The 27395-nt window shown below is 38.0% G+C and overlaps 1 protein-coding gene across 2 annotated transcripts in view; it reads left to right on the plus strand.

Annotated features, from left to right (window-relative positions):
* The window catches only part of PRKD1 (protein kinase D1), a 175456-nt gene that overhangs the window by 57084 nt on the left and 90977 nt on the right, over positions 1–27395 (plus strand). For both annotated transcript variants that reach the window (XM_027767664.1, XM_027767665.1), the window contains exons 2-3: positions 19476–19607; positions 21460–21620. In XM_027767664.1, the coding sequence (XP_027623465.1) occupies positions 19476–19607; positions 21460–21620 (293 nt within the window). The remainder of the gene's footprint in view (positions 1–19475; positions 19608–21459; positions 21621–27395) is intronic.

Consider the following 27395-nt stretch of genomic DNA (forward strand, 5'->3'; position numbering starts at 1 on the left):
TTGGAGAGATTTTCACTGTAGGGCGCATGCGCTCGCCAGACAGACAGAGAGAGACATAGAGACAGAAAGCGAGAAATCACCCCCCAGGGGGGATGGTCACGCCGCAATCCCTTCTCCTCCATTCTCCTCTCAGGATCTCACGCGCCCGGTGTGAGTTTTAAGCCACCGGGTCCGGGACACGAACCGCGGTCGACTACGTGGGAGTCCAGCGACATAGCCATTACACTAACTGCTGGTTCCCTAGATGCAAAAATCTTAACCGCTTGGGAAAAAATGGAATTTGTAAGTTTATAATAGACTAATACAAAATAGCCAAATACTTTGTTCTAAGAATAACAAGATGATTTGACATTATTAATAGATCACTTTTTATACTCTGTCATGAATGGTATGATCATTCATAAATTTGATATTCATTTATAATAAAAATCATTAGAAAGTTAGAAATAAAAAATATTTTCTTTTAAAATAAGAAATAGTTAATAGCATCATGTTTAACTAAAATATATGACAGGCACACCCTAATCAAGGCTAAGAGAAAAAAGAGCGACCTTTACTAGTACTCGACGTTATTCAGGACTGTCTTAGCAAATGCAGTAACAGCACCAAAAGACAGAAGTAGAAGTATTGGAGAAGAATCGGCAAACTTACACTTACTTGAATTTGACATGAGTTCTGGAAAACCCATATGTAGGTCTAGATTCAGACTAATCTACACTATTCTCCCAAATTTGCCTATTATTAGTTTGTAGCCTATTTTACCCACATTTATCTATAAAATTGGGATAATAATAGCACTCATTTTGTGAATTTTAGGAATTAAATGAAATAAATAATGTTTCATTTAGCATAGCACCTGACTTAAAATTTAGTGCTTGGTTAATGTTAACCTATTTTAGTAAGTGCAGTAATAATAAAACTACAGAATAAAAATGAATCTTGACCTTAGTGAATACATGTAGAAAAATGAGTATCTGTCTGATATACTAGCTATGAGGTTCACTTCTCTTCAATAAGTTCTCTCTCGAGCAGAGCTGTCCAATTCAGCTTTTTGTAATCGTGGAAATGTTCTGTTCTCCAATATGGTACCAGTGTGATTATTGAGAACCTGAAACATAGCTAATGTAACTGAAGAACAAACTTCCTAAGGTTAATTAAATTTTAATAAATGTAAATTAAAATAATAGCATGTGGGTAGTGGCTACCACATTTAAAGTTCTAGACTATTTCATAAATTCACATGACTTTTTCACTCTTCCTGTGCTGATGATTGCAGACTCTCCAGCCTATACAGTACTGTAAACCTAAACTTCATTGTGAAGCCCATGTATTCACCTACCTGTCACCTACCCCTACTCGAACATCTTGATTTCCTCAGTTGGACCTTGTACTAAGCAGGTCCAAAACTGAACTGATGAATTGGCCTCACTGATGTTCAAGCAATCAAAAACACTTCTAGGGACCAGCAGTTAGCGTAATGGCTATGTTGCTGGACTTCCACGTAGTCAACCGCGGTTCACGTCCCAGACCCGGTGGCTTAAAACTCACGCCAGGCACGTGTGCATGTGTGCCTAAGATCCTGAGAGGAGAATGGAGGAGAAGGGATTGCGGCGTGACCATCCTCCCTGGGGGGGTGATTTCTCGCTTTCTATCTCTCTGTCTCTCTCTGTCTGTTTGGAGAGCGCACACACCCTATAGCAAAAACCTCTCAAAAAACAAAAACAACACAAACAAAAACACACTTCTAAAAAATTTACCCTGAAGAAATTATTTCCCTCTCCACATCTATCCTTTCTTCCTTCTTCACTGAATAAACCCCTGTTTATTTCTTATCCTGTTGCCTAGCATTGATAGCCGTTTTGATGTCTGAGGAAAAACCAAACTGAAGAGCTATCAGAATGTTCAACTGGTAGGAGTGTGGATTCATGGAGTATTCCTAACCAGCATGGAGCTGCCTACTGTTTATGTAATACATTTCTATCTCATTTATACCACAGTTATGGATTTTTTATATAAAATATGGACCCAATCCTTCCCAACACATATACAGGAAAATTATGAAAGCATTAAAGAGTTAAAAAGTCGAATAAATGGAAAATCATCCTAAATAACAGTGATAATGATCTTCATCATACTAATGCTCCTTTAGTGCTTTATCTGCCGTATATAGTAAGTGCTAAACAAATTTTTGTTTATACCAGCAACAGTAAATAACTCCATGAAGGAATAAATGTTCCTTTGAGAAAGATAGAGATGATGTATTCATTTAATAGTCATCTACCAAAGGACCAGCAGTTGGCGTAATGACTGTGTCGCTAGACTCCCATGTAGTTGACTGCTCTTCAAGTCCCAGACCCGGTGGCTTAAACTTGGGCTGGGCGCGTGTGCATGTGTGCCCAAGATCCTGAGAGGAGGATGGAGGAGAAGGGATTGCAGAGTTGCCCTCCCTCCAGTGGGATGATTTCTCGCTTCCTGTGTCTCTTTCTCTCACTGTCTTTCTGGCAAGTGCATGCACCCTATAACAATAACCTCTCCTCCTTTCCCCCTAAAAAAAAAAAAAAAAAGAAAGAAAAAAAAAAAGTCATCTACCAAATACCTGAAATGCCAGACAAGATGTTTTATTCTACAGAATAGAAGCAAACAAAATAAAACAAAAACTAACAAAAATGAGAAATTAAAGTACAGTTCTTTTCCTGAATATAGTTATGTTCACTGATGATTTGCAAATATTGATTAAAGAGTTAGCTGGGATAGATTTTCACTTTAGAAACAGCATTTTAAAAATTGTTCTCTGCAGGGAACAGCAGTTAGCGTAATGGCTATGTTGCTGGACTCCTAGGTAGTTGACTGTGGTTCGCATCCTGGACCCAGTGGCTTAAAACTCACGCCGGGCGCGTGTGCGTGCGTGCCCAAGATCTCGAGAGGAGAATGGAGGAGAAGGGGTTGCGGTGTGGCTATCACCCCTGGGGGGTGATTTCTCACTTTCTATCTCTCTGTCTCTCTCTGTCTGTCTGGCGAGTGCACACGCCTTATAGCAGAAAACCTCTCCAAAAAAAAAAAAAAAATTGTTCTCTGTGAAAGCTTAACAAAAATTGAGTTACACTGATCTATTGGGTCACCCCAAAAGTCATGATGGATTTTTGTATAGAAAAACACACCATGACTTCTCCAGTGACTCAACAGTTCTGCAGTATTTTCACATGTTTAAAACTCATGAACTGTATGATGAATATGGAAAAATAAAGAAGACAGGACAAGCACATTTAAAAAAAATCACAATATGTCAATAATAACTGTCAAGTGAAGATAGAGAAACAAAGAAAAATTTCCTAAGTAGTTGCAAATGTTTATTATAACAGAGTTATTGTATTCCAGTCACTGGTCTAAATGGTATATATATTTTTCTTGCCTCAGCAACTCTGAGGGAATTGCTAACATATCTGTCATCCTCATTTTATAGATGTAATAACTAGGATCTAAGAGTTAAGAAACGCCGTCAAGCTTAGACAACTAGTAGGAAGGAAGATGGGTTTCAAAGTCAGGCACTATTGCTCTAGACCTGGCAATCATAGCCCATTACACACCACTGCACATCACAATCCTTCTGCCTCCACATTTCTGTATACATGACCAGAACATAAAGTCTTTCACACTACGTGGAGAATATCCCTCTAGACTAGGACGAGAACTACTATCAGATGTGAAGAAATACATCTATAATTTGAAAAGTATTTCACACCTCCGTAAACCCCTGCTGGTATATCCCATTGTGAAAACATTACCACTTTGTGAGAACCTCTTCTCTAGACAAACTGTAACAGGAAACATCAAATTTAGATATAAATTTGCATTTACTGTCTTTGAAACATTTTTTCCCTATACCTTTTGTCCTTATTGTCCTGAAATCACTAGGTAATTGGTTCAGAATTGATGTGATAATAAAACTAGCTCTTTGCTTTCTTACATGATAATGACATTGTGACTTATGATTTAAAATAGGACAAGGAATGGAATTTAGATGAATAATACGATTAGATATGACTATAATAATATTATGTGAGAATAAAATGTATATTAAAGAGTAATTGCAGAAAGTTTGAAATAATAATTACCATACATAAGCAGAACATTTTGATAATTAAAAAATGAACATCTTTACATACAATGAATTAAAGTCTGACTTCAAATAGTCCATTTTAGCTTAAAAATAATAATCTCTGTGCCACCCAGTGGTGTGGTGGTTAGGGTAGCTAGATCCCACTTGACCAAATTATGTGGTATAAGTCTCAAATCCAGCATCTTGTACACCAAGCACATGAACTTGGGTGCCCCAAATCCCAAGAATAGAAATGGAGAAGGGATTGGAGTGTGGCCATCTAGCACGGGCAAGTGCTTTCTCACTTTCCCTTTATCTCTTTCTCTGTCTCTCTCTGATGAGCACATGCACCATCTGGCAAGTTAAATACTACTACTACTAATCTGTAATTACATAGCATATTTTCTAAAAACTGTTTGGTAATGATAACTTTACCTTTTAGAATGTTACCTTAAGTAAAGGCAAAGGTTATGATTTCAGTTACAATTGCTAACATATTTATCACCCCCATTTTAGAGATGTGAAGACCTATCAGAATATTCAACTGGAAGGAGTGTGGATTCATGGGTGGAATGTGATATAAGATCTTAAAACAAATTAGATAGTCCTGCATATGAATTGTGTCCCAAAACACATTAATCTGTAAATGAAACATTTAGTTTCACCTAAATGTAGCCCACCTAACCACAGTGGACCTCAGGGAACTAGGCTGCATGTGCTTACCTGCCACTCACAAAGCTTCTTTGTTCAACTGTGTTTTCACGTCTTTAGCCCATTTTCTATTTGGTTGGTTGTTTTCTTAGTATTGGATTTTTAAAAATATATTCTGGATACAAGTCCTTTATCAGAAAGATGTTTTACAAATATCGTATCCCCCATTTTGGCTTTTCTTTGGATTTTTTTCAATAGGTCTTTCAAAATCCAGAAGTCCTTAATTATTTATTTAACTGTAATGTGTGTGTGCTCACTGGAGAGACATAGAGAGACCCAGAGACAGGAAAAGGGAGAAATCACCCCCCAGAGAGGATGGCCACATCACAGTCCCATCGCATCCATTCTTCTCACAGGATTTTGTGCAGTGCACACGCATCCAGGCGTTGTGTTGCTCAAGCCACAGGGTCCGGGACTTGAACTGCAGAATTGGCCATATGGGATCCAGCACCTTAACCACCACCCCCCCTGCTGCTGGTTCATCAAAATCCTGAAGTTTTTAATTTTCATTGTCCATCAGTTTTTAAAACTGAGTTACACTTTTAATGTTATAATTAAGAAGTCTGTTTTTAAACCAAAGTCATAAACATTTTTTTCTATGTCTTCTCTCATAAGTCTTATAGTTTAGATTTGATATTTAAGTCTGTAATCTATTTTAAGTTACGTCTTATAAATGGTGCAAAATATGATTATTATAAATCTACAAATGTATACTTGAATTATATCTACCATATTTTACATATTTTGTGCACTACCACAATAATAATTGTGCTACACTTCACTTGGAATGTTTTCTCATTTAAAAGATTATAATATCTATTCTTTGAGTTAATAGTTATACCCATTTCAAAGATGAGAAAAATGGAGTACAGAGAAATCTTGCAGCTTGTTAAGTGGTAAGTGAAAATAGCAACAAAGTCTTGTTATCTGGCTGTAAAAGTTTTATGTCTTCCAACGTTGTAAAAAGCAAGTTGTTATCAACAGTAAAATGTCCATGTTATGAACAAACTGTACAAATCACAGATAATCATTTCTTTCCATATTTACCTCCTCACTGGAGTCTGCTGTTGTGAACTCTTGATTCCTATTTCTTTCCCCTTTTAACTGACCCTCCAACCCAATGCCTGGTAGAACGGATACATAGATGCCATTGAAAGGATTCAGCTGGCCAATGGGTAAATGAACTGTGGCATATCAGCAACAGTTCATTCAGGAAACAGAAGCAACAAGGATGCACACAGCTATGGATGACTTTCAAATGCATTATACTTAAAGAAGCTAGACTCAGAAAGCTACATTTGTATGATATATGGTAAACAGTAAATAAATCAGTGGTTGCCAGGGGAAGGGCTAGGAAAAGGGATTGTCTACAAAGGAGTGCAGGCAAATCTGAGGGTGTTGGGATAGAATTGTTCTCTGTCTCAGCTGTGTTCTTGGTTACACAGCTGTCTGTTGAGACTACAAAAAAGGAGTGAGCTTCACTTTTTATCTCAATAACCCTGACCAAAAGAAAACAAAACAAAACAAAAAACAACAAAAATACAAAAAAAAAAAAAACCCATAAACTCAGATTTTTAATTAGTACAGCTCTATTATTCTAAGGAACCAGAGTGACCAAGTGAATCAGTCAGCTTTGTTCTGGACAGAAATGACATGGGGAATCCCACGGGACCGGGTTTTTCCTTCTCTGTGAGCCCCTGAGTCGCTCCAGGCCAATTCCTCCATGCAGCAGGTGCCTGGTCAACAGGCCTTGCATTGGATTCAGCAGTTGCTGAACTGCTGCTTCTTCTGGAGTGAAGTGCACTCTTTTAAGGGCTTTGTTATTCGTGAATTAAAAATAAACATCTGTTTTTATGAAAAGTGCAGTAAGACTGAAAGAACCTTGAGGCATTTCAAAATCCAGAAGTCCTTAATTATTTATTTAACTGTAATGTGTGTGTGCTCACTGGAGAGACATAGAGAGACCCAGAGACAGGAAAAGGGAGAAATCACCCCCCAGAGAGGATGGCCACATCACAGTCCCATCGCATCCATTCTTCTCACAGGATTTTGTGCAGTGCACACGCATCCAGGCGTTGTGTTGCTCAAGCCACAGGGTCCGGGACTTGAACTGCAGAATTGGCCATATGGGATCCAGCACCTTAACCACCACCCCCCCTGCTGCTGGTTCATCAAAATCCTGAAGTTTTTAATTTTCATTGTCCATCAGTTTTTAAAACTGAGTTACACTTTTAATGTTATAATTAAGAAGTCTGTTTTTAAACCAAAGTCATAAACATTTTTTTCTATGTCTTCTCTCATAAGTCTTATAGTTTAGATTTGATATTTAAGTCTGTAATCTATTTTAAGTTACGTCTTATAAATGGTGCAAAATATGATTATTATAAATCTACAAATGTATACTTGAATTATATCTACCATATTTTACATATTTTGTGCACTACCACAATAATAATTGTGCTACACTTCACTTGGAATGTTTTCTCATTTAAAAGATTATAATATCTATTCTTTGAGTTAATAGTTATACCCATTTCAAAGATGAGAAAAATGGAGTACAGAGAAATCTTGCAGCTTGTTAAGTGGTAAGTGAAAATAGCAACAAAGTCTTGTTATCTGGCTGTAAAAGTTTTATGTCTTCCAACGTTGTAAAAAGCAAGTTGTTATCAACAGTAAAATGTCCATGTTATGAACAAACTGTACAAATCACAGATAATCATTTCTTTCCATATTTACCTCCTCACTGGAGTCTGCTGTTGTGAACTCTTGATTCCTATTTCTTTCCCCTTTTAACTGACCCTCCAACCCAATGCCTGGTAGAACGGATACATAGATGCCATTGAAAGGATTCAGCTGGCCAATGGGTAAATGAACTGTGGCATATCAGCAACAGTTCATTCAGGAAACAGAAGCAACAAGGATGCACACAGCTATGGATGACTTTCAAATGCATTATACTTAAAGAAGCTAGACTCAGAAAGCTACATTTGTATGATATATGGTAAACAGTAAATAAATCAGTGGTTGCCAGGGGAAGGGCTAGGAAAAGGGATTGTCTACAAAGGAGTGCAGGCAAATCTGAGGGTGTTGGGATAGAATTGTTCTCTGTCTCAGCTGTGTTCTTGGTTACACAGCTGTCTGTTGAGACTACAAAAAAGGAGTGAGCTTCACTTTTTATCTCAATAACCCTGACCAAAAGAAAACAAAACAAAACAAAAAACAACAAAAATACAAAAAAAAAAAAAACCCATAAACTCAGATTTTTAATTAGTACAGCTCTATTATTCTAAGGAACCAGAGTGACCAAGTGAATCAGTCAGCTTTGTTCTGGACAGAAATGACATGGGGAATCCCACGGGACCGGGTTTTTCCTTCTCTGTGAGCCCCTGAGTCGCTCCAGGCCAATTCCTCCATGCAGCAGGTGCCTGGTCAACAGGCCTTGCATTGGATTCAGCAGTTGCTGAACTGCTGCTTCTTCTGGAGTGAAGTGCACTCTTTTAAGGGCTTTGTTATTCGTGAATTAAAAATAAACATCTGTTTTTATGAAAAGTGCAGTAAGACTGAAAGAACCTTGAGGCATATCACGTAAGGACCTCAGCCTGGTGACTCTACATGCAAATATATTTGATAATGGTGATGCTGTTTGTCTCAAGAAACCCCGCTGCCTCAGAACATTTCTGTATAACACTGTACCTAGCCTTTGTCCACCAGCCTTTTGTATGAAGTCTAGTGGGTAATTTGTATGCTGGTGTTCCCCATGTAAATGAGGTCATTATCCTTTTAAAGGTATACAGTCTCCTGTACAGGATGGAGCTTTTTAAGAAACAGACTTGACCTTTCTCTCCCTCGATTCAGGGTGCCTGCAGAGCTTGCACTCATTAGCTAGGGGTTGACTCCATGACATTTTTACTTAATTTTCTTTTTCTTCTATGTTGGACACATGGGGCAACCATTTATGTTCTTCCTTGACCTACGATGCTCTCTAATCTCTTTCCAGCTGTGGCATTTGTCATTCAGTCACCTCAGGATCTGGTGACCCTTCTTTCCTCACTGCAGTTCCCAACTGTTAATTGATTCATTTTAGAGAAGGAACTAGACACAGCCCTATGGACTTAGCTCCATTTAATTAGTGTTAACCAGAACAGTGGATAGAAAAGCAATTTCCTTTGGAGTGGAAACATTCTCTATGAAGTAGTAGAGGGAACAAATAATAGTAGTTTTAAAAGCCTTTAGTTTTTAAATTGTCCTGGATTGGTAATAGACTTAAAATCCATATTCCTCTCCATTGGTATGGATGATATGACAATAATAATGTGATAAATAATATTAATAACAACTGGGATTCAAACCTAGTTCTTTTCTTTTCCTTTTTTTAAATTTGTTTTTTATTTTTTTAAGAGGTTTTTGCTATAAGGTGTGTGTGCTTGCCAGAAAGACAAAGAGACAGAAAGTGAGAACCAGGGAGAAGGCCACACCACAATCCCTTCTCTATTCTCCTCTCGGGATCTTGGGCACGCACGCACATGCACCCAGCATGAGTTTAAGCCACCAGGTCCAGGACTCGAACCACGATTGACTACATGGGAGTCCAGTGACATAGCCATTATACCAACTGCTGGTCCCCAAACCCAGTTCTTTCTGATTACAAAATGTATACTCAATTATTTCGCTCAGAACTTTGTTTTGTGACAGCTGCTACCAGCATCCCAAAGACTGTGCTAGTTACTTTGTGTCCTCTCTCATAGCACAGGCAGCTGAGTTTCCAGAGGCAAGTTTTCTAGAGAAGGACACTGGGGTTCAGAGCGGTGAAATGACTGACACATGATCATTTGTTTGCTATGACCAGAGTTAGGTCTGCCCTGGCACTGTGGCTCTGCTTGACATCATTACACTGCCTTTAGAGTAAAAATGTACTACCAAGGACATCTCTGGAAAGCATTGCTGGACACTTTTTGAAATGTAATACAAATTATGATGCTAATACGCTTTGCTTATATTATATTTACAGATTCTTAGGACTTAATAAAATGTGGAATCTTAGAATTACAGACAAGCAACATGATTTTTTTTTTTTTTTTGAGAGAGGTTTTCGCTATAGGGCACATGTGCTCGCCAGAAAGACAGAGATAGACAGAGAGACAGAAAGTGAGAAATCACCCCTCCGGGAGGATGGCCACACCGCAATCCCTTCTTCTCCATTCTCCTCTCGGGATCTTGGGCGCTCACACACACACTCCCAGTGTGAGTTTAAGCCACTGAGTCAGGGATTTGAACCGTGGTCAACTACATGGGAGTCCAGTGACATAGCCATTATGCCAACTGCTGATCCCAGCAATATGAGTTTTAAAAGCGTCACTTTATTTATTCCATTGCAAGCATTATTGATCACTCTGGTATGTGATTATACACTCAGAGAGTTTTGGTCTCTATCCTCCAGCAATCTGTTGTCAGGAATGAACAGATAGATGAGTAAGGGATGGCAGTACACCACACCATAGCTTATGAAAGAGGTTGCCCAGGCAGCTAGGAACACAGAGGGCAGTTGAGCTCAACCGGGGGTGGGCATATTCCAGAACAATCCCAGAGTGGGTGACACTGAGCTGAGTTGTGGGACAAGTAGGAGTTAGCTACATGAAGGGTGGCTGCAAGCAGAACAGAAGAAATGTTTGTGTGAAAGACAAGCAACCATGCATCTACAATGGTTAGAGCAAAAAGTACATCAAGGGGAGTGTTCTTGGCCAACTTCTCAGTGTGGAGACAGATGGCACTAAATAATCCTGCTTTATAGCTCTCTTTGTACAGTCACATAAGGTTCCATTCTGTAGCTTTTTTATGAATTTGTTTTGTAATGACAAATAATTATGTCTATTTTGTAGTCATTTTATCCTACCAGCATCTTCCTGGCAAGAGGTATTGCTGCTTCTAAAGCAGATGTTCCTCAGAAGCCAGGGAGCTCTGTTGCCTGAAAGAGTACAGAATCTGCTCTTGTGCTAACTTAACTCTCTGGGTGCAAGAGTAGATCCTAAACTACTTCTATATATATATATATTCAATTTGGTCAGAGAAGGACAGAGTGAGAGAGAGGGAAATTGAGAAAGCAAGCCAACAGTTCTGGGACTTGAACTGTGGTCAGCCATGTGGGAGTCCAGAGTGCCCTTAACTACCACGCCACCTGCCAGTTCCCTAAACTACTTCTTAACCTTGCCATAAAATATTCCTACTGCTTGCTTCCAGTTTAGAATTTTCATAATAGAACATGGGTTTTGTTGCCTTCATGCCAGGTATCTAATAATGCATAGGGATCTCTCTTTGAATGTTAGTAATTATGTTCTATATACCTGAAAGTATTAGACCTAATTAGCATTCTATGACCTAGGATGTGTAATTATTATAAATAAACCTATTATAACTGTGTTAACTAAAAGAGACTGTTATATGACTCTTTGCCAAGTCAACCAGGAAAGCCTGCCACACGATGCTGCTAATGAATCTTTCTCATTTGATTTCTTCATCGCTTTGCAGGTTTATGAACTCTTCTTACTTTGTAAGTCATTTTCCCACCAGAGATTTGATAAGCATTTAGTGTTTCCTTTTAGTTTTTTTAGGGTTTGGTATTTTTGTTCAACTTTTTACTCATTGTGTAATTTTTTAGTGTAAGATAGGAGATAAGCGGGGGAACCAGCAGTTAGTGTAATGGCTATGTCGCTGGACTCCCACGTAGTCGACCGCGGTTCGTGTCCCGGACCCGGTGGCTTAAAACTCACGCAGGGCGCGTGTGCGTGCGTGCCCAAGATCCCGAGAGGAGAATGGAGGAGAAGGGATTGCGGCGTGACCATCCCCCCTGGAGGGTGATTTCTCGCTTTCTGTCTCTATGTCTCTCTCTGTCTGTCTGGCGAGCGCACGCGCCCTACAGTGAAAATCTCTCCAAAAAAAAAAAAAAAAAGATAGGAGATAAGCTTCTAACTTGTATTGCCTTTCCCCCAAGTAGCTCGTTGTTAATTGTTTATTTTTTTGTGGGGGAGGGGATCGCTATAGGGTATGTTGTGCTCCCTGGAGACAGAAGAAGACAGAGAAGTAAAGTGAGAAATCACCACCCCAGGGCCACCCTGTGATCCTTTCCCTCCATTCTCCTCTCTGGACTTTGGACACACATACACATACCTGGTGAGTTTTTAAGCTGCCAATTCCAGGACTTAAACCACTCAGACAATCATGTGGGATCTGGGTGCCTTAACCTCCACACCATCTGCTAGCCCCATTAATAATTCTTAATTATTTTTAAAAGAACGTAACCTTTCTCCATTGATTTATGATGTCCCGATTAGATTTTTCAGTTCATCCATAGTGTCGATTTCTGGGTTATCAATTCTTTTAAAATTCATACATGGGGCTGGGGCCGGCAGATGGTGTAAGGATTATGTGGCTCGTCTCCCACATAGTCAACTGGGATTTGTATTCCAGAGCTGGTGGCTTAAAACTCATGCCAGGCATGTGTGCATGTATACCCAAGATCTTGAGAGGAGACCGAAGGAGATGGGATTGCAGTGTGGCCATTCCCCCGGGAGGTGATTTCTCACTTTCTATGTCTCTGTCTCTCTGGTGAGGACACACACCGTGTAGGACAAATCTCTCTACAGCAAAACAAAACAAAATTCATCCATGGAGTATATTTTTGGATTATCAATTTCATTTTATTGATCTCTATTTTATCTTATACAACCACTACATAGTTTAACTATCATATTTTTTTAGAATATTTTGATATCAAGTGGAGCTAAAAAATCTCAATTTCTCTCCTATTAAACTATTTTGTTCTTAATAGATTATTTTCATATTCTTTTTACTTTAAAATAATTTCATTAAGATCAACAGATTCTGTTAGAATATTGAGATAGATGATTTCTTAAGATTGAGGTAAACTTTTAAATTTTAATACATAATTCGTTTGTTTAAAATAATTTTTAAAGCCCATCAATAATCTTTGTTAATTTATTCCAGTCTTTATTTTCTTCTTGAATATATTTTCCTTTTTTGTTAAGTTTAAAGATGGTTCATTTTTCTAGAAAAGTTAGAAACCAAATAGCAATTTGAATAGTTCAGCTTTTTCTATTTTGATCGTTAGCATTAAACTATTTTATTCCTACGTCTTCTGCGTTCTTTTCATTCTTTTCCTCAGCTGAAGGGCCTTTTGTTTGGTCTTAAAGCTTCAGTTATTTTTTTTCTTTCTTTTAGCCTTGCTGGGGTGGTTCTATGGCCAGAACCTCGTATGTGCGTGCAACCAGACTCTGCCGTTTCCTGTCACGGGTGACTATGAGCTTGTCTGTTTCCATGTGTGGTCACATCAGTTTATTGGGTTGACACTCCCTTTTTGTCCTACTTTGGTACTTGTCCTTGTGTTATCAGTTTGGCTTGTGAGAGCTTTTTATTCCTCTTGGAGCCATATTTTTTAAGAGCCCCTGGCCATGTACTTTATTTGAGAGAGACTTTTGCTACAGGGCACGTGTGCTCACCAGACAGTGAGAGACAGAGAGACTGAAAGTGAGAAATCACCTCCCATGCCACAGTCCCTTCTCCTCTATTCTCCCCTCAGGATTTTGACCGTGCACACATATGCGCTGGGAGTGAGTTTCAAGCCGCTGGATCCCAGACTCAGACCAGTCAGCCACATGTGAATCCACCTTCACCATTATGCCAGCTGCTGGCCATGCACTTTGAATAATTTCTCAGAACTTTCTGAGCTGTGTAATCGCATATCTAAATATGTTTTATATTTTTTTCTGCTGGCTGTTGTGATCTCTGAGATGATACATTCACAGACATCATTTTTCCATCATTGCACCTCACTACTCTTTTTCTGGTCAGACATTAAGCAGAACATGGAGATTCCCTTCTGTGTTCCTTTAGACATCCGAAATATGCTATTGCAAGGGTATCAACAAGAGATCTTGACTAAATATTGTTGTTGGATAGCTATGAAGTCTTCCCAACTTTAGATGTTTCCAGGTAGAAGAAAAATGGAAATTTGTGGCTTTAATTTGAACAATGATTGCATGAAGGAGAATTGCGTACAAAAGTGGCTCAGAGAGAATGGAACCAGTGGAGGAGCAGGAATAAATGACCAGTCTCAGGGTATGTGTGTTTTGGATGGTGGAAAGAGAAGTCTGGACACATGTGGGCTTAATTCGACAAGCGTTGTCACACTTCGGGAGGCCAGAATTTGTGGAATTGATCTGTTGCTGTGTCCGTTACCTACCTCGTGGGTAATTGAAAGTCTTTCTTGCTGACTCCTGTGGCAGTGTACCAGAGATGAGGAAATGTCAAGAATTCTAAGTAATTGTAAAGAAATATGGGGACCAGCACATGGCGCAGTGGTTACATCACTGAACTCACACGTAGTCAACTGCGATTCTAGTCCTGGACCCAGTTGCATAAAACTTACACCCAGCATGTGTGCAAGCATGCCCAAAATCCTGAGAGGAGAATGGAGAAGGGATTGCAGCATGGTCATTCCCCCCTGGGTGGTGATTTCTCTCTTTCTGTCTCCCTGTCAAGCACATGTGCCTTATAGCAAAAAATATCTCACAAAAAATAGTACTTATAAAAATATGTAGATAGCACTATAAATTATCTAAAATTAAATTAAATCAGACTATATTACAAAAAACTACCTCCTTCTTTTTATTTAGTTTTGCTATAGGGCACATGCCCTTGCCAGACAGAGAAAGTGAGAAATCACCCTCCTCCCCAGGGGGATGGCCATACTGCAGTCCCTTCTCCTTTAGGCTCCTCTTCGGATTTGGCGCAGGCACACACAGTACCTGGAATGACATTGAAGTCACTGAGTCCAGGACTTGCACTGTGCGGTCAGCCACTTGGGATCCAGCAGTTTACCCTCCACACCACCTGTTGGCCCAGCTCCCGCCTTGTTAAAATCTCAGTCTTTGCATTACAAAATTCTCTCATCCTCCTCGAAGGTGTATCAATTGTCCCTCCTCAGTGTAACTCTCCCTAATAGCCCCAGGCAGGCTTAGCCACCGGTTCTGTTGTGTTTTCATCACTGTGTTGTGCACTTTGATTATTTATGAGTCTGTCATCCTCATTTTGACTTTGAGCCTACAGTAACAAAAACTATTCCTTAGTCATTTTTAAATTTCCTCTATATACTGTATCATCTAGTGAGTCCAGATACATTAACAAAAATATATCAACTCCGTATTTGAAGTTATTTAGACTGCTTGACTTTATGTGAGCTGACCTGAGAAAAGACATACAATATCCTAGTTTTAAAGGCTTGCTTTGCTTTTGGAAATGTGAACATTATATAGAAATTATAGAGAGGCATTGGGAGCTCAATATGAAGAACTTCCTAATAGTTTGAGGTACTCAAAAATACAATAAAATGGGGAACCAGCAGTTAGCGTAATGGCTATGTCGCTGGACTCCCACGTAGTTGACCGCGGTTCGTGTCCCGGACCCGGTGGCTTAAAACTCACACCGGGCGCGTGTGCGTGCGCGCCCAAGATCCCGGGAGGAGAATGGAGGAGAAGGGATTGCGGCGTGACCATCCCCCCTGGGGGGTGATTTCTCGCTTTCTGTCTCTATGTCTCTCTCTGTCTGTCTGGCGAGCGCACGCGCCCTATAGTGAAAAAAAAAAACCCTCTCAAAAAAATAATACAATAAAATGATTCTAAGTAGTGATCATTCCACCAATAATAGATCTCAAGTAACAGAGGACACTTCATAGATGTGTATTAAGTATGTATTTGGATGAATGATAGGAGGTTAAAGTTAATTTTTTTTAATCTACAGAATACCTCAAAACTGACTTATATATGATATTGTGTAGGTAGAGTGGCATCCAGAATCTATTTTCAATATTTCAGAAGTTAAGGAAAAAAGCAAATTTTTCCACAGCAAAGCTTTGTAGCTTTTAAAACTTCAGAGACGTTTGCTTTGGGCCATACTTAATCAATTCAATGTGGCTACACAGATTATCACCTAGACACAGAACATCACTGGCTGTTAGCCGTGGATTGCATTTGATGTTTGTAAAAACATTTAAAAATGTTATTGTTCCTGACTCCAATTTGTTTAGAAGGTAATGCTTTCAAAACATGGAGTCCATTCAGAAAGTATATTATAAGGCTTTTTTGTTTATGTACTGAATTCATTTTATTTTGTATTTTATTTCTTTTTTTTTTCTTTCTCTAACATTTTAAACATCAGAGATAAGCATGTGTGTTACAATTGGCCATGTGTTACATTTAACTGCAGTGATTTAAAGAAATCTTTTCCAGCAATACAGAGTATAAAGGTGCAGTTTTAATGGACAAAGAAATACAAGTTAAGTCAGAGTGGTTGAAGGAGTTTTTATGGTTCTCATCATGACTGCCTGAGTTCAGATACTGTGTTATCTAGTGTTACTCTGTAATTTCCGAGTCTCAGTTTTATCATCTTTAAGATGGATATAATAATATCTACCTCTTAGATTACTTGTGAAAAATTGAATGAGACAATAGTTGCAAGGTGTTAAGCACTTCTTATTATGTCTGTCTCAATTCGTATAGCCAGAAAGACTTACGTTTCTCCCAAACTGGCAAAATTACTACTAAAAAAAAAATACTGAAAATCTTGGAAGATCTGACATTATTTTATTTTATTATGCAAATAATTTTGACCTCCAGAGAGTATTTATTTTGCTTCAGAAGCTTCATTTCTTCTGTACTGCTAACCAAACAGTTTACTCCATTTTGTGCAACAATTTATAATGAACCTTAAAAGAACTACTGATTATCTTAGGGTTTTTGGCTCAATTACCTGTTTCAAATGCTCAATGACTAAGGAAAGCATGTCATTTTCTCCTCTCCTGCACACTGGAGTATAACAATAGACTGTGAATAGAGCAAATCAGAGAGACACAAATACCAGTGTAAGGGGCCCATTGTGTTCAGTTTGTTGCCCTGTCATACGGTTTTAATTTAGCTTGGCTGATTGATTATGACAGACTGACAGATAGCACATTGTTCCTTTCCTGGAATCTCTAGACATTTTAATATTCCTATTCTTATCTGTCCATTTTGATTCCAAAACTTAAATGAAATGGAATTACAGCATTCGCTTTGTTTTCCTGTGCTAAGTGATTATCTCTGAAGTGCAATTTTGTGATTAGGCGAGACGGCATGCATACACTCAGCTAATGCTGATTTCCCCCAGGGTGCAGAACAGGTAAATTCATAATGAATGGATGTTGTGCTTTGATTTCAAATGGATGTAAAACCTTACCACACTTGGTAGTTTTATTTTAAAAATGTATTTAATTATTCTAAAATTAACAGGAGAATATTAAAATTGAACTTTAGAAATATGGCATTTAAACATAAGTCAAGGGTGTTAACTGCTTATGAATGTTAATCCCCTTCAGAAAAAGTGAAAAAAAATTACCTGACATAAATGGGTTGGGGGGTGTGTGTGTGTCATTGAAAATCTTTAGTTTAATTATTTATGTTCTTCCTGATTAATTCCAAAAATGTCTGAACACAGCTTGGTATTTGTATTGTCAAATTCTAGAGTTCTTATTTTGAAAACTACAGTAATTATTCAACTAATTGCTGTCATAGTATTGTCATAGTTGCTTGGTTCTGAAGGGTGACATTGGGAGTGGAGGGAGACACAAGGAGTTAATGTTAACACAAAGTATTCTCTTTAACTACTTTCTCTGATATTTTAAAAGAACAATTTCTGTACATGAGTATGAGAGACCAATTTTTAATGAGAACTTAGTATTTCCCAGGTTAGACACATTTTAACCAGACCACTGGAGTAAATAATTGGTATGCAAACCACGTCTTTCTACTGATTTACTTAGAATTCACATTGACCATGACACTGAAGTGGGAAACATGCAGTTTCCCAAGCCTGCTTCAAAACTGAGGAAGAAGGGAAAGGAAACCAGAATAAGGTATACTTAAGGCTACATTTCCTCCCACATTCTCTTTGACTAAAACCTTACGAAGTCAAATACATGTGATTCTGCTCTAACATTAGTGGAAAACTTAACTTTAGGAGACTGGACAGTCATCATGAGCCTAACTTCTATGCAGGTATGAGAAACGGAGCCTCCTGATGATTAAGTGTGATGGCGAGGCTTCATCCAGCAAGTCTTCTGGCACCAGAATGGCACTGTCTGCACTGTGCTGTGAGACCTCAGCCTCAGGTGTCGGTGTGCAGATAGATCTGGAGGACCCTCCCTGTCCATTAGAACTCAGAAAGGCCAGTCTTTCACTCTCAGCTCTCTGTACCTATTTCTTGATTTGAATGATAACAACTCATTCAAAAAAACACGAACAACTCATTTAAAAAAAAATGAGTGGGGGCTGGCAGGACCATTGATTAAAAAAAAAAAAATCATATGTTGGGGCTGGCAGGTGGCATGGTGGTTAAGGGCGCTGAACTCCCACATGGCTGGCTGAGGTTTGAGTCCTGGACCAGGTGGCTTGCTTTCTATCTTTCTTTCTCTCTCTCTCACACGCATGCACGCATGCACACACACACACACACACACACACACACACACACACACACACACACTCTGTTCCTCTCTGGTCAAATTAAAATAAATAAAGTTTAAAAAATATTTTTAAAAATATCATATGTTGGGCCAGCAGGTGACATAGTGGTTAAAGCAGCTGGATCCCCCAAGGCTAACAGCCCAGTTTAAGTCCCAGACCAGAGGCATGAGGAACATGCCCGTTGCACGTGTGTGTGTGTGTGTGTGTGTGTGTGCACTCAAAATCCTCAGAGAAAAATGTAGGAGAGATGGAGGCATGCACATCACCCTTGAGAGGATTTCTCATTTTCCCTCTCTCTGTTTCTCTCTTACAAGCAAGCATACTCTACAGCAAAACTTAAAACGGGGTGGGGGGGGAGTATAATTCTAAAAGATGGGTTCTGCATGAGTACCACGTAAAATAAACAACAGTAAGCAATACAAAAACATACACGAGAGATGAATATAGTTTGCTAAAGTGTATTTCTCAAATAGTGAAATTCACCAGCATGTCTATTAAATCCCTCCATCTAGCATGTTGGTGAAGACGCTGCTTGATTATGTGTAGTCATGGTTTAAATGCTTGGTTGTAAAATTGCCCAAGAGGTCAGACTTCCCTGTCCTTCCAAGAAGAGGCTGCTCAGATTTCTTACCTGTCTTCTTCCATTTGAACCCTGCACTTCTAACGTACCTCCTCCTGGCCATATTCAAGTATAGTATTTTTAGATCTCTCTGAATTCAATTCATCACCTTGTTCATTAATATTTTGAATTACCTTCTGGTTCATGTAGGAAGAGAAAAAGCAAAATATTTTTAACTAACATTAAGTATTTGTTATCCTTTCATTAATGCTTCCTTCTAGCATTTTGACTATTTTCAAAGTGGACCAAAACTTTGCCAAGCAGGAAGAGGAGAAGAGAGGGAGTTGCTGTGCCACCACCACTTGTGGCTGGGAAGAACAAGTCTTAATGGCTGAAAGAACAAACCAGCTTGCATCTTGCCTCTTATCCCCTACGTTGCTACAGAGTACAGCCATGCTTATGCATTTATCATCTTGCAGGCTTATTCTTTACACATCAGGGTATCCATTCAACTTATTTTTCAACCTTACAATTTTTACAGCTTCTGCTACATTTGAAGACTTTCAGATCCGTCCCCACGCTCTTTTCGTTCATTCATACAGAGCCCCAGCTTTCTGCGATCACTGTGGAGAGATGCTGTGGGGGCTGGTGCGTCAAGGCCTTAAATGTGAAGGTAAGTTACCCGCCCGCCCCTGCGCTGAACGTGTGCTTAGCTCATGCCCTCTACGACAGTGTCTTCCTTCCCTCAGGAGTATCTTCCAGACCGTTTTTGGCCCGTGGGTTTCGTTGTGTTCATGTCTTTACATTTCCTGTCTTTAGTATTCTTGATATGATGTGAGAACAGATTCACACATTTTCCCCTAAATTGTGTAGATATGTTTCTCTTTGTATGTCATATTGGCTATTTTAGCAACAGACAAAAAAAAATTGCAATTTTTTAAGTTTATTTCCTCAGAGAGGGAGACAGAGCAAAAGAGAACTGGCCCCCCACTGGAGAGTCCTGATGTCCCAAAGCTACCCCAGCCTCAAACAACCAGTGTGACCGACATGTGCACCTGTTTCCATGTGCGAAGGGAGATCGTGGGACATGAACCCCAGGCCTTCCCATGTGGCGTCAGCGTCACAGAGCTTTGTGTTATGCCATGCCACTGTGGGCAGCCAAAATTTACATCTTACGCAAGCCAGAGACAGGAATAATAGGCCTTAAATAGGTGTTTATCGACACAAGTGGTAATTGTGGAAGTTAATCAAACCATCTGAGGTCACTCAGATTTGAGTAGCAGACTAGAACTTGAACTTGCATTTCCACAGTAGTACCACAGTTTGATTATACCTTGTGAAAGTAACTGCTTAAACAGCACAGGTCCAGGTCGTAGAATACGATGATGTTTTCCTAATCATATTTCATTCCTTTTGGATTGACCTTTGGCCAATATGACTAAAAATTTTTTGTGACCTATAAGTAAACTGACCACAATGTTTGAATTTTTATCTGTATGGAGAGAGTTAAGAAACAGTGATCCAAAAAGAAGCTCTAAAATGTAGTTTCATGAAAATTTGTCTGACCTGCTGGGTGACACAGGAAATTCTGGAGTAGAGGCACTCCCGCTGCATGGGAAATATGCAGTGGAAACACTAAAAGCAAAATGGTACTTCCCTACATAAAAATCCTCCTTTGAATTTTTGGTCACCTACTATGTGGAAACCAGTGTGTGAGGTATTTTACGTATATTCTTTTCTTTTCTTTTCTTTTCTTTTCTTTTTTTAAGAGAGGTTTTTGCTATAGGGCACATGTGCTTGCTGGAGAGATGGAGAGACAGAAAGTGAGAAATGACCCACCCCAGGGGGTTGGCCATGCTGCAATCCCTTCTCCTTCACTCTCCTCTCAGGATTTTGGGCACGCATGCTCACATGCCCAGTGAGAGTATTTTAAGGGTCCGTGTCTGGGACTCAAACTGGTCAACTACATGGGATACTCCATCTGCTGGTCCCTTTTACATATATTCTTAATAATACTGCAAAGTAGTTATTATTTCTATTTCACAGACAGGGAAACAGAGATGAAGTAATTTGTTCAAGGTCACATAGAGAAGCAAGTTGTGGAACCAGGATTCAAATCACTTCAATCCAAACATTGTGATCACTGTTTGCTTTTCCTTTATGTGTCAATTCACATTCCAATTTATAAGAGCTACAAATAGCTCAGATAATCTATTTGGAGTTTTTTTGCTAGATCCCTCAGAGATCTATACATAATATCCAAGTATGTTATATCACAGACTGGTTTTTAAAAATGAAAACTAGGCTACATAGTTGCTGAGTTTGTTTAATAAAATCACAATTCAAAACCCATTTACAAGTTGGAAAAAAAAAAAAAGAGACAGCTCAAAAGAAAAATTTGAATTTCTAAGTACCCTTAAGAAAAATGGAAGCAGTACTATTTTTAATAATTCATAAATTATAACTAATTCTGGAATATCCTTCAATTTATAGTTGAATAAGTTATTTTTATTTTATCTTTTCAGGGTGTGGTCTGAATTACCATAAGAGATGTGCATTTAAAATCCCCAACAACTGCAGTGGTGTGAGGCGGAGAAGGCTCTCGAATGTTTCCCTTACTGGGCTCAGCAGCGTCCGCACCTCATCTGCTGAGCTCTCCACCAGTGCCCCTGACGAGCCCCTTCTGGTAGGGCCTCCTATTTCTCTACTTCCTAGTTTACATGAGAAATCTGTGGGATGATATGATAACAGTGTCAATTCTAGACAGTGCTGTGCTGGCAGGGAGGACACAGCTAGAGTGTTAATGACTGTTTCTTCGGGGCCTGTGTTGCAGATTGGTCAGTGCCTCGTCAAATAGCGAACAGCTTTGAGTTTGCTTTTATAACTGAACTTAGTGAAATTATAAAATATGTGAGGTTTCATCGTGGTCACAAGGCCAGAGCACCATGAACTAATGTGTTAATGTTGCAAAACATAGTTTGTCAAATTTAGAAACCAGAGAAAGAGGATGTTCTTCTTTGAGGATTATTAATTTGTGGCATAGTTGAATATTTATTTTGGAAGGAAATTTGAAATTTGCCTTATCAAACTATGTAAAGTTTTTATTGTTTAGCATTACTGGCATGCATGAAGGTTTATCATCACACACTGATTGACAAATCCAGTGAGAAAAATACCACTTAATACTTTACATATTTACAATAGCTCTAATAAATATATCTTACTGATATGGCTTAAATATTCTTCTTTAAGAAATTTAAAGTTGGGTTTTTTTTCTTTGTATTTTTTCTTTTTTTTGTCCTATAGGGCATGTACACTTGCCAGAGAGAGATGGTGAGAGGGAAAGCAAGAAATCACCCTGAGTGGGCATGGCCATGCTGGAATCCCTTGTCCTACATTTTCTTGGGATTTGGGGCAGACGCGCACATGCACCTGGTGTAATTTTCAAGCCATCAGGTTCAGGGCTTGATCCAGTTTCAGCCATGTGGGAATCCAGCACCTTAACCGCCATGCCACCTGCTGGCCCCCAAAATGTTGTTTGTGTTTTCTGAGCATTCAAAACAAAATAAATTTGTAGTAGTTACATGAATTATTTAAACTAAAATAATATTCTGAAATAGACTAATGATTTGGGGCCTCAAATTTCTCATATTTACTGTCTCCAATCGATCTTACAAAGGCTTTTTATAATCTATTATAAAAAAAAAGAAAAATATTTTTAATTTGCCAGAGGGCATGTGTGCTTATCAGAGAGAGACAAAGAGACAGAGAGATAGGGAGAGGAAGAAAACATCCCCTAAAGGGGTGTGGTCAGGCTACAATCCCTTCTCCTCTCTTCTCCATCCTGGTGTACACACATACCCGGTGTATTTCCCAAGCTACTGCATCTGGGACTCAACTGCACCTTCCACTGTGTGGGATCTGGTTCTTTTAATCATTAGGCCTTGTGCCAGCCCCCAGATCTTAGCAAATTATTTAGATTAAATAAATCCCTCTTGGAATACAGATGTGCATTAAATCTTGAAGACATTGATAAGTAGTAGTAGTATTTATTTAATCCATTGGAAAATCTTTTATTATATCTTTATGTCACCTAAATTTTGTTACAGTGTAAACCAGGCATATAACTCAAATGAATGCACATTTTGAAAAATAGGAGAATTCCATACCAGTTTTCACAAGAGTTTTATTGAGGGGGGTTCTTGTGATTTTAATCCATTATTAAGTGAGCCAATGAGGAAAGGTAGTTATTCAGAACGTATGTGTATAATTTTATTTTTTTCCATAAAGTTATAGTAATTGGAATTAGTAGTTTTCTTACTGAAAGTTGCTTAAATTGAAATCAATTTATTTTTTTATGAATAGTTTTATTTAATTTTATTCACTATTATTCTTTTAATTTGACCATTGAAAGACAGAGACAGAGAGAGACAGAGAGAGAGAGAAAGAAAGAGAGAATGTGAGAAAGCAAGCTGACAGGTTTGGGATTCAAACTGAGGTTAGCCATTTGGAAATCCAGTGCCTTAACCACAGTGCCACCTGTTGGCCTCTCAATTTAGTTTTAAAAATAACGTTCATGTCACCTTCCCATCTCAGAAGTTCTTTGCTTGAGCTAGAATTTTTGCAAGTAGTGATTTTACAGAAGTTATGCCAATTACTTTTGCTTTTAAGTAATTATAATGTTTATGAGATAGACATTTAAAAAGAAATTTTATAAATAAAATTTTAAGTCTCATTTTCAATTTACCAGGAAAAGCTTTTTTAAAAATTAACACCTTATAGGTCAACAGGTGGCGTGGTGTTTAAGGCAGTAGACTTTCACATTCCCAACTGTGATTTGAATCCCTGCTCTGTGGGTTAAAAATCATGCTGGGCATGTGTACCTACAGTGCCCAAAATTCAAAAAGGAGAGTAGAGCAGAAGGGATTGCAGCATAGTCATGCCATTGGTGGGTGATTTCTTAATTACCCTCTCTGTCTCTTTCTGGTAAGTGCACATATCCCCATGACAAAAAACAAACAACCATAGAAAACACCTGAGACAAGTAGGGAGTGTGGTGGTTAAGGCCTTGGATTCCCACTTGGCTGACTGTAGTTTGAGTCTGGGACCTGGTGGCTTCGAACTCATGCCATGCGCAAGGGTATGTGTGCCCTAGGTCCTGAGATGAGAATAGAGGAGAAGGGATTGCAGAATGGCCATCTCTCCTGGGGGTGATTTCTCACTTTCTCTTTCTGTGTCTCTTTGGTGAGCACACACACACCCTATAGCAAAAATCTCTTTAAAAAATAAGATTAACATTTTATAAGAAATCTAAAGCCATTGATCATCAGATTAGATTAGAATCTAGACGGTGATAAAAGTTACTATCTTTCTGCTTTATATCAGTTATGTAACATATACATATACATACATATGCACACATATGTAGGTACATACATATGAATATATGAATACACATTTATGTATATTATAGAAATGTGTGTGTGTATACACACACATACTTCAAGTGATAATCAATAATTTAGGTTTTATAAGTATAATTAATTTATGTATTCAAATTATCATATATATGCTTATATGTATAAATAAAAATATGTAGAATTTAACTATAAGTATAGTCTAGGTAATAATCTGTAATTTATCCAAAATTTTTGTGGTTTTAAGCCAAATTATTTATTTGCTACATTTATTTATTTTTATTTTTTTTTGTCCTGTATGACTTCCTTTTTTTATTTAATACATTTTATTTTATTTTAACTTCTTTTATATAGTAAATCACTCTGTATCACTTATAAAGTGAATTTTCCAACATGAATGCATTTGTCACCAGTCCAGTTGGGGATACTATACACTATTACCATTAACAGATAATAATCCATTTCTGTGTCTCCTAAATGTCTTGCCTCACTTTTTCACCTTAATGTCTTTCCTCAGATTCTTCTCTCATCTTCTTCCCACACTGTATCCAGTATCTATAATCATTTTCCATGTTTCTATATCCTCTAATCTTTCCATTTCAGCCATAGAATATGGACAGTTGGTGTATATTAAATGGAGACATACAATGTCTCTCTTTCATAACCTGACTTGCTTCACTCAGCAATAAATCTTCCATATTCATCCACTTTCTGTCAAAAGCCAGCGTCTTGATGCTTTTTATGACTGAGTAGTATTCCATAGAGTATATATGCCACACTTTTTCAATCCATTCTTCTGTTTGTGGACATTTGGTTTGGCTCCATGTCTTAGCAATTGCGAACAATGCTGCAATAAACATTGATGTGCAAGCACTTTTCCAACTAAGCATTCTCCTGTCCTTTGGGTAGATATCCAGGAGTGGGATTGCTGGATCATATGGTAGTTCTATTTGTAGGTCTTTGAGGAATCTCCATATTGTTCTCCACAGTGATTAGACCAATTTATATTCCCACCAGCAGTTTAGGAGAGTTCCTCTTTCTCCACATCCCCACTGGCACTTATCACGTTGTTTTTTGTTTGTTTGTTTTTTAATCTTAGTCATTCTGACTGGGGTTAGGTTGTAGCTCATGGTGGTTTTGATGTGCATCTCCCTTATGATGAAGGAATAAGAGAATTAAAAACAATGAACAAAATGACCAACTTATTTGCTACATTTAACCAAATAAAATGATTATTTAATCATTTGAATTACTTAATTATAATGTATATTTCACATAAAATGTTTAAATTCATTAGTGCTTTATTGTTGAGTGAAAAATTTTTAATAGACTGCTTACAAATTAATTTAAAGTTCATTTTTAAAAAATCAGGTTTTAACCATGTTTGTCAGGAATTCATACAGATTTCTTTTATCTAATCAGATATTTATGATGTGTTAAGATATCAGAGCCATAGGTACTTTGAAAAATATTAATATTAAAAGTTTTCATAGCCTATAAAAATTTTTAGGTAAACTTTAAATGAAAAATGTCTTTGGAAATACTGCTCGTGACTATTTGACTCACTGGCTTCAAAATCATGTAACAGGCCATCTGGGCCTAGTGGGGTGCATGCATGTTTCCTTTTTCATTCATCTCTTGATAAAGTAGGAGATATTAGTCCACCCTGAGGAAGTCATATACATGGAGTCTTTGAAAGGTTCATGGAAGATGAATATTATCAAAACTCTGCATGGAATTCCATTTTGGGGGCACCAAAATAAACTATTTCTTGAATTTCATTTTCCCATGAACTTTATGAAATCTTCTCCTATTTCCCTGTTGACTATTTTACATTTTATATCTTTGCTTCATTATGTAAGGACAAAATCTACCTGCCCTATCCAGGCAAGCTTAGAGTGTAGTGAATATGTCTTTTTTCAACCTTTGCCAATACATTAGTTGTCAAGGAGTTTAAAATTATGTCTACAATAAGATGTTGGGTCTACAATGAGATATGGAGTGGGGGACAAAATAGAAATTATTGGTAAAGATAATGAGCAGCCAGAGAACTGATTTATTTATATTTTTATATATATATATATATATATATATATATATATATATACACACACACACACACACACACACACACACACACGTGTGTGTGTATATGTATGTATGTATGTGTATGTGTACATACATACATATATATGTATAGATACACGTGCATTTGTATACACACACACATAGATACATACACTATTGGTAATGTAAATTGGCTCAACAACTTTGGAAAACTGATTGGTAGTTATTTTCTAAAGCGGAATATATGCATAGTATATGACTCAGCAGATCTACTTGTAGGTGCATATGCAACAGAAATGTTTAGAAACATACACAGAAAGATAATTATAAGATGTTTTTAACATTTCTATTTCATAATAACTAAAAACTAGAAACAAATAGTGGTGTGGTGTTATGAGGAAATGTATGAATGATACTGCTATGGAAATTTTGAACTATTGATTCAACAACATGGATGAGTCTCATAAAATAATATTTAAAGAAAAAAGTCAAATCCAGAAGAGTATATACTTACAAATCCAGTGTATGAAGTTCAAATCAAGCAAATTTAATTTATAGTAACATTTGTGAGTATAATGATTCCTCTTAGTGGAGTGCCCACTTAATTAAGAATGAACAGAACAGGGAACAGAAGTGAACCTTTTAGGGTGTTGGAAGTATTCTATATCTTGTTCTGGGGTGAGTTACATGCATGGATGCACATGTAAATCATCATCAAAGTGTACCTAGAATTTTGTGCCCTTTGCTCCATATAATTGCCAATAAAAATGTTTTTGAATGGTAATAGCAATAGCTATCCAAATAGCACACTAAAAAGTCATTGGGAGTCCAGCCACTATAGCACAGTGGTAACTACACAAGTAGTTTCTGCAAAGCAGGAAGCCATATGGTGACCATAAGTTCAGATCCCTGGATCAGCCTGAAAACATGGCAGGCACATGCCCAGCTGCCCAAACAACTGAGGAATTGGAATGCAG

Source organism: Tupaia chinensis, unplaced genomic scaffold (genome assembly GCF_000334495.1).
Source record: "Tupaia chinensis unplaced genomic scaffold, TupChi_1.0 Scaffold144353_1, whole genome shotgun sequence".
In the NCBI taxonomy this organism is placed as follows: Eukaryota; Metazoa; Chordata; class Mammalia; order Scandentia; family Tupaiidae; genus Tupaia; species Tupaia belangeri.